At 37.8% G+C, this 9142-nt stretch overlaps 1 protein-coding gene and 1 pseudogene across 1 annotated transcript; both read left to right on the forward strand.

The window, feature by feature from the left end:
- The window catches only part of LOC100962722, an 8084-nt pseudogene extending 3108 nt beyond the window's left edge, over window positions 1–4976 (forward strand).
- Window positions 4977–6765: 1789 nt separating this feature from the next.
- Window positions 6766–8721, forward strand: LOC100963033 (CTP synthase 2-like). The gene is given in 4 exon segments (XM_023519235.1): window positions 6766–7210; window positions 7213–7251; window positions 7254–7435; window positions 7438–8721. Coding segments are annotated over 4 exon segments (1839 nt in total). The 3' UTR covers window positions 8611–8721.
- Window positions 8722–9142: the final 421 nt, after the last annotated feature.

A 9142-nucleotide genomic window follows, 5' to 3' on the forward strand; every position in this document is an offset into this window, starting at 1 on the left:
TGGGTGATGTTTCTTTAATGAGGATTCCAGTCCTTTCAGAGGAAGAATCATTTCCATCCCCTATTCAAATGGTAAAACCCTCTCTTCTTTTCTTTTTTTTTTCCTTTCTTTCTTTCTCTCTCCTTTTTATTTGTTTATTCTTTATTGTTTGGATACAAAGAATTAGGTTATGCTGACTGCATTTGTTAGGTACAGTCCTTCTTATAATTGTGTCCCACCCCCAATGGGTGTGCCATGCCCACTCCCTCCTCCACTCTTTCCTCTCCCTCTTTCCCTTCCCCCTTTCCACCTTGGTATTAGATCATCTACTGCCTTCATGTTAGAATTGAGTACACTTTATTCTTGCTTTTCCATTCTTGTGATGCTTTACTAAGAAGAATGTGTTCCACCTGAATCCAGGTTAATACAAAAGAGGTAAAGTCTCCGTCTCTTTTAATGACTGGATAGTATGCCATGGTATACATATACCATAGCTTGTTAATTCATTCCTGACTTGGTGGGCATTTAGGTTGTTTCCACATTTTGGCAATTGTAAATTGAGTTGCAATAAACAGTTTAGTGCAAATATCCTTATGATAAAATGATTTTTTTTCTTCTGAGTAGATGCCTAGTAATGGGCTTGCAGGATCAAATTGGAGGTCTAATTTGAGTTCTTTGAAGATTCTCCATACTTCCTTCCAAAAAGGTTGTATTAGCCTGTAGTCCCACCAGTAGTGTAAAAGTGTTCCACATCCATGCCAGCATTAGCAGCTTTGAGAGTTTGTGATGTGGCTGATTCTTACTGGTGTTAGGTGATATCTCAGGGTGGTTTTGGTTTGCATTTCTCTGATGATCAGGGACAATGACCATTTTTTCATGTTTGTTAGCCATTCATCTGTCTTCTGGGCAAGAGACATGAACAGAGCCTTCTCTAAACCTGTCCTTCTTGTACACCACACTGTGTGACCGCATAAATGATCACGCGAGAAAAATGCTTAATGTTTAACATTAGCCTTACTACTACAGGACTGAACTTTGCTCCTTCAGGATTACTGAGTTGTTTGGTGGCTTGCCTTCCAAGTCACAAGAGATTCCCAGGCTTGCCAGGAGAATGTCTTGTCCTCAGTAATTCCTCAGATGAGTTATGATATTGGTGGCTGTTGTAGTAAGTATGAAGTTTAATCCCCTATACCACACACCAACAAGACCTGCCAACCTCAGGTACAAAGATACAAAGGATTCCTGGCATACCTCAGACTTTGGCTTGCACTGTCTAAGTTTAGAATCTAAATAGAAAATTTTCCTTCTGCACAGAGATACTAATCTCCCACAACATTAATCTGATCAGGTGCTTGTATTGCCAAAGGTTGCATGATCTTCTGTAAAGTTGCCTTGTCACTATTTCACAGTGTTGTTGTCTAGTTACAAGGGTGTCTAACCATATGAAAAATTTAAAACCCCAGGAAATCTACCTTAGCAAATGAAATAAATATTTAAGGAAAAGATAAACTCAGATGTGTTTGTTCCAAAATAGTAACAATGATATAATTTCCGTCTTCATTTGTTGATATTTTCCTTCCTGCAGCAGAATTTTGTGGTCTTTGGGGGTTTGGGATACATTCTTGCAGTACTATTTTATTTTGACTTCACAAAAATTAACTTGGTGATCTGGTGTAGAAAGATGAACTATTACCAGAGGCGCATGTGCTTTTAATTATTATTGCATGGGGGTAGTGAACTTACATTCACGTACTGACATTTTTTTCTACCCATTCTTTGCAGTGTTATTGGAAAATTGAAAACATGTACTCCAAGGTCATCTTCATTTTGAGTACTCACTTAGCTGGAGCAAGTTTACATTCCAATATGTGACCTCACTTACGAGCCTTCCATTAAAAATATATATGGTTAATTTTTATTTCTGTACACTCAAAGTATTAGGAAATAAATAAGTTGTTTATTTTTTGTCCTCTTCAAACAAAAAGACTTCTGTTGACCTACATCTGACACATAACACATGTCGGAGAATGCAATTTTGAAAAACACATGTGAGTACTTTTGTTCAAAATGGTGCATGAAAAACAGCTATAGTGTCACTGGCAATGGATGTTCTTCTTTGCTTACCTGATGTCATTAGGTCTTTTTTCTTAAATAACTCTGAGCGTGCTAAGTCCAGGTGATAAGCATAAATGGTTATCCCATTCCACTATGACTGATCTGGGTGTGAACATCTAGAAAGTAAGACCTTGGCTATAAGGTTGGCCAAAATAAGAAGTACAATGAGGAAATAAATTTTCTCCTTGACTAAAGGAGGGAACTATGTGATATAATGCCCTTCTCTTCCTGGCTGCCTCCTTTTTTCAGTTTGGACACTGTAAATATGAGAGTTTGATGCCTGGATCTATGGCACTTACTTTGTGCCATAGAATGAAAGTTAGCATAGTAACAAAGAAGGAACAACAGACTCTATGCCTGTGACACTATCATTGAGCTACTAAAACAACCCTGGAACTGTTTCTCTCTGTACTTTGTGTTAATAAGACAAAGGCTGTCCTTTCCTTACAGTAGAAAACATTCCTAGTCTCCCTCTATTTCTCATGAAAATGCCAATGAAGACACAGGGAAGGTACTCCAACAGTAACTGAAAATAGAACAAAAAATGCCGTTGTCATTCCCCATTCCCCTTCACTCAGGAGGACTCATTATCTGTATCTTCAAGAAGAAAGTCTACTGGCAGGAGTTTTTTCTGTGTTGCTTATCTGTTGCTGAGGCCAATTACATTGAGGAAAGAATCTTCTTTGAGAGCTTTGCCCATGAACTCCTCTGCTTTTGTCACCATAAAAGTTTATTCATTAAAAAATTATCTGGGAATGAACCACTGTATTGCAAGGGCTTAGGCCAACTTTCTCAATGATGACGCAAGGCTTATAACATCAAGACATATTAAGTAAATATAGGTCATGGTAATATAAATTCTCCTTGCCGTCATATCATTGGTTTAAACATCCTGTGCTCAAGAAGCACTGTAATTCCATTATATAAATATCTAAACCACAGCAATAAACACAGCCCATGGATTATAATGTTACTTCAATCTACAAACCTACAATTTGCTACAGACAGCTAAATTTCCCTTTTTCTGCCACTTAAATTACCATACATGGCTTTTTATAATGTAAAAATTCAAGTATTGATTTTAAAAAGCAACTTCATCAAGTATATTTGCTTATATGTGTCATCCTAAAAATAGAATACATGTAGTAAAAAAACATTTAACAAAACCAGAAAACTCTACCATAGAGATGTGTAGGATGGAGGGATTTTAAACACTGAAGGTAAACGTGTGTGTGTGGGCATATGTGTGCAACATTCAGGGAACATTGTCATTTAGTCATTAAACCATTATCAACTAGCTAAATTTACATACATGATATAAAACTCATAAGATTGAACTAACTGATTAAAAAAAGTCAGAAAAACAATGACGAAATTATATCCCTTTCAAAAGGAATGAATTTCTGGATTATAGAAAGTATTTCCACTTTTTCTACTTTTTCTGTTGCCTTTAAACATACACTCCTCAGGAGCTTGGGCCCAGTTAGGATTGCCTGCCTGTGTGTGTGTGAGTTTGACCCACACTTCTCCAGTGTACCTTCCCTGGCAGGACATAAACCGCATTCAGTTGAGACTGCAAGAGGTCAGTTGGGGTGACTAGAAATTGATTCACTGCTAAGGGTTATTGAAGCCAAAATGTCCATAACCATCAGTGGGGTTCCATGGAAGAAATGCAAGGAGTTGAAATGACATAAATCATTTGGGATTTGATAAAATAAAAACTCATTTTCCCTATGTGGAACTAGATCTACATAGCCACAATTTAGGCATAGAGAATCACGATGCCACCAGTGACCAAGTCACCAAGGATGCTACAGAGGCCATAAAGAATACAACATTGGGGTCATTGCTATTATCACCCCTAATGAGAAGAGGGTTAAGAAGTCCAAGTTGAAACAAATGTGGAAATCACTGAATGGCACCATCCAAAATATCTTGGGTGGCACTGTCTTCAGGGAAGCTAATGTCTGCTAAAATATCCCCAGGCTTGTGAGTGGACAGGTGAAACCCACCATCATAGGTCAACATGCTTTTGGGGACCAATACAGAACAACCAATTTTGTTGTTCCCAGGCCTGGAAAAGTAGAGACAACTTATACATCAAGTGATAGAACCCCAAAGGTGACATACATAGTGCATAACTTTGAAGGTGGTGGTGGTGTTGTAATGGGTATCTATAATCAAGCTAAGTCAATCCAAGATTTTGTGCATAGTTCCTTCCAAATGGCTCTGTATAACGGTTGGTCTTTGTATCTGAGTACTAAAAACACTATTCTGAAGAAATATGAGGGATGTTTTAAAGAAATCTTTCAGGGGATATATGACAAGCAGTACAAATTCCAAGTTGAAGCCCAGAAGATCTGGTATAAGCGTAGGTTCTTTGATGACATGTTGGCCCAAGCTATGAAATCAGAGGGAGGCTTCATCTGGGCCTGCAAGCACTGTGATGGTGATGTGCAGTTGGACTCTGTGGCCCAAGGTTATGGCTCTCTTGGCATAATGACCAGTCTGTTGGTTTGTCCAGATGGCAAGACAGTAGAAGAAGAGGCAGCCCATGGGACTGTAACCCACCACTACCATGTACCACAAAGGATAGGAGACATCCACTAATCAAACTGCTCCATTTTGGCCTGGACCAGAGGGTTAGCCCATAGAGCAAAGCTTGATAACAATAAAGAACTTGACTACTTGGCAAAGGCATTGGAAGAAGTCTGTATTGATACCATTGAGATTGACTTTATGACCAAGGACTTGGCCATTTCCATTAAAGGTTTACCTAATGCACAATGTTCTGACTACCTGAATACATCCAAATTTATGGACAAACTTGGAGAAAACTTGAAGATAAAACTAGCTCAGGCCAAATTGTAAGGTCATAGTTGGCTTAGGAGGATAAATGTTTTCTGGTAACTAGGTCCACAGGTTTATATTTTTCCATATAACACTCAAGGTGAAAGACAAAGTGAATTTTGTAATTTTTTTTAGAAGTCAGAGTTTATCTTTTCCATAAGTTTATAGCCTTTTTCTTATACATACTGTTATTGCCACCTTCATGAATACAGTAAGGGATTTGTTTTTAAATTTTATTTTATTTTCAAGTAGCAGCCTAGGAATTAGATGAATCCTCATTCATATTCATTGTCACTTTTTCTCAAGTTCTGATATAAATGATCAAAATCAAGAGTGCTCAGAAAGGTAAATGATAGCTACAGTATTGTTCCCTAACTATGGAAAGTAGAAATACACTCCTTTGCTCTCTTGTCCTTGACCCTGGGCACTGGGATGTTTTGGTGTTACAGATGTCTCATTACTTGAGAAGAACTACACATTGAACTTGCACGTGACTGGGACAAAGTACTCCGATGAGTACAAAGACTCATACTTGTGAAGACCATGTTGAATGTTTCCAATATTCTAAATACTTTCAAGGCTACTAGAGGGTTTGGAATCCAGAATCAAAGTTACCTGGAGATCTGTACTTTTGTTTTGCCTTTTCTTCCTGACCTGGCATGGCCTGAGCATTATGCTACCATAAGAAGCATATTTCGTCCAAGTGCAATAATGTAACCTGCCTCTTTTTTGGATTTCTGCTGGCCAGTTTCATTTCCTTTATATAAATGTGATTAATCAGAAGTTTTCACGAATATTCCTCTAGTCCTTTTCTTCATCTAAATTGTTAATTTTAATTAAAATTAAGTCCTAATGAAAATAATAAATAAATAAAAAGTAAACACACACTCCTTTATATAATACGAGCTCGTCAGTACCCAGGCCAGTCACACTCCCACTTTTGGTTTTGTTTGACAGATTTGATTCCTAGACCTAAAATTTTTACCAAGGTGCCTATAATCATTTGCATTCTTAAAATTTTCTTCCTCCTCTTTACAAAATCTTGGGTAGAATTTCCCAGGTAAAACTTCTGGGCCTCTGGTACTTTTTCTCTTGAAGAATATTAATTATTTATTAAATTTCTTTAACAATTTAAATTTATTATATGCTCAATTAGTTTACTTGTTTCTCCTTTTGTGAGTTTTTGGTTGCTTTGGTCTTTGGAGGAATCTGTTCATTTTATCTAAGTTATCAAATTTCTGGGACTAGAGTTGTTTATGGGTTTTTACACCTTTTTAATGTCCCCAGAATCAGAGTCTTTCATTTCTGATTTCAATAATTTATATTATTTCTCTTTTGATTCTCAATAGCCTGGCTAGATATTTATAAATTTTACTTATCTTTTTAAAGAACCAGATTTTAGTTTCTTTCATTTTATCTGTTGGCTTTTAGTTTTCAATTTCATTAATTTCCCCTCTAATTTTTATTGTTTCTTTTCTTCTGCTACCTCTAGGCTTAAATTTATCTTCTTTTAATAGTTTCCTAAGGTGGAAGTTCATATTGTTAATTTTCTGTTCTATTCTAATATACATATTAGAATGCTATAAATTTCAGAATGCTATAAATTTCAGAACTTCTTTAGTGTCTTGCAAATTTGTTGTGTTTTTATTTCCATTTAGTTCAAAATGTAATATTTTTTAAGTTTTCTCGAGTCTTCTTGTTTGACCCACAAGTTATCTTTCAAGTACTTGAAATTTTCTCAGATATTTTTCTGTTATTGATTTATAATTTAATTTTATCTTGGTCAAAAAGCATATTTTATCTGCTTTTTTAAGAATTGGTATGTTGTTCCATCCCCGCCGGCCATCACCCCTCACACCAGAAAGATCATATCTGGCTGGTGGCACTCCAGCCACTGCTATGCCAAGGAAGTACATCCTGGTCACAGGTGGAGTCATCTCTGGCATTGGTAAAGGGATCATCGCCAGCAGCATTGGGACAATTCTGAAGTCATGTGGACTCCAGGTTACCGCCATCAAAATCAACCCTTATATTAACATCGATGCAGGCACTTTTTCACCTTATGAACATCGTGAAGTGTTAGTCTTAAATGATGGTGGAGAAGTTGATGTAGACCTTGGAAATTATGAAAGATTTTTGGATATTAACCTTTATAAAGACAACAACATCACTACTGGGAAGATATATCAGCATGTGATCAATAAAGAGAGGCGTGGTGATTTCATGGGGAATACAGTGCAAGTTGTCCCTCACATTACTGATGTGATCCAGAGTGGGTCATGAATCAAGCCAAGGTGCCTGTGGAGGCTATCAGGAACAGCCTCAAATATGTGTTATTGAGTTGGGAGGTACCAATGGAGATATTGAAGGAATGGCATTTGCGGAAGCATTCAGACAATTCCAGTTTAAGGTGAAAAGAGAGAATTTTTGTAATATCCATGTAAGCCTTGTCCCACAGCCTAGTTCTACTTGGGAGCAGAAAACCAAACCCACACACAAAACAGTGTCTGCGCGCTGAGGGGGTTAGGTCTGTCTCCGGATCTGATTATCTGCCGAAGCGCAATGCCTGTTGAGATGGCTGTGAAGGAGAAGATTTCTATGTTTTGTCATGTGAACCCTGAACAGGTCATATGTACCCAAAATGTTTATTCCACATACCAAGTGCCTGTGCTGCTGGAGGAACAAGGTGTTGTTAAATATTTTAAGGAGAGACTGCACCTGCCAACTGGTGATTTTCCAAGTAATTTGCTTTACAAGTGGAAAAATATGGCTGACAGATATGAAAAGTTACAGAAGACATGATCCATAGCTCTAGTTGACAAATATACCAAGCTCCCGGACTGCTATGCTTCCGCGTTCAAAGCCCTGGAGCATTCAGCCTTGGCCATCAACTACAAGTTGAATCTGATGTACATAGACTCCATTGATCTGGAGCCAATCACTGAATCTGAGAACTCTGTGAAATTCCACGAAGCTTGGCAGAAGCTATGCAAAACTGATGGTGTTCTTGTGCCCGGAGGCTTTGGAATCAGAGGAACATTGGGAAAACTCCAGGTGATTTCTTGGGCAAGGACTAAGAAGATTCCTTTTCTGGGAATTTGCCCTGGGATGCAGCTAGCAGTGATAGAGTTTGCAAGAAACTGCCTTAAAATGAAAGATGCTCATTCCACAGAATTTGAGCCAAATACTTCAGTTCCTTTGGTGATTGATATGCCTGAATACAGCCCTGGCAATTTGGGAGGACCAATGAGGCTAGGAATGAGAAAAACTGTTTTCAGAACTGAAAATTCATTATTAAGGAAAATTTATGGTGATGTTCCCTTTATAGAAGAAAGACACAGACATCGGTATGAGGTGAACCCTAATATGATCAACCAATTCGAGCATAGTGACTTACATATTGTTGGTCAGAATGTGGATGGGGAGAGGATGAAAATCATTGAACTGGCGAATCATCCCTATTTTCTTGGTGTCCAGTTCCATCCGGAGTTCTCTCCAAGCCCATTGAAATCTTCTCCTCTATACTTGGGGCTGTTGCTTACAGCTACCGGGAACCTGAATGCCTTCATGCAGCAGGGATGCAAACTCTCTGCCAGTGATAGATACAGTGATTCGAGTGATGACAGCTTGTCCGAGCAACGGATAGCAGATTTGGAGATAAACTAATATGGGACGTGGAAGGATGTGGACTACCAGCAAGGCATCTGAAGTAATTGAACTCAATATGAAGGAACTATCTGAAGAAATCACCACATTCATAGCATCACTCTGTTCTCCACCAAACACGGGCTATAAAGCCTCAAAGTTAATCTAATACATGTTTTCATGAACCAGCACCAAAGGGGTTGTTTTCTTTTCCCTCCAGATGGTGCCTTTGGTACTTAGAAATTTCTGTAGTTGATTAAATGTTTTCAAGCAAGCAAAAAAAAAAAAAAAAAAAGAATTGGTATGTTGTATTTTACAGCCCAGATCTTGGTGAATATGCCATGTGAGCTTGAGAAGAATATATATTCTGCCAGTATTTGATGGAGAATTCTAAAATTGTCAATTAGAACAAGTTGATTGATAATGCTTTTCAGTTCAATTATATGCTTACTGATTTCATGCCAGCATGATATATCAGTTTCTAAAAGAGGGATTTTGAGGTACCCAGCTAGAGTAACATATTTGTCTATTTCTCTTTTCAGTTTTATCATTT

The sequence above is a fragment of the Otolemur garnettii genome, unplaced genomic scaffold (assembly GCF_000181295.1).
Source record: "Otolemur garnettii isolate 467f Iridium unplaced genomic scaffold, OtoGar3 scaffold00163, whole genome shotgun sequence".
NCBI lineage: Eukaryota > Metazoa > Chordata > Mammalia > Primates > Galagidae > Otolemur > Otolemur garnettii.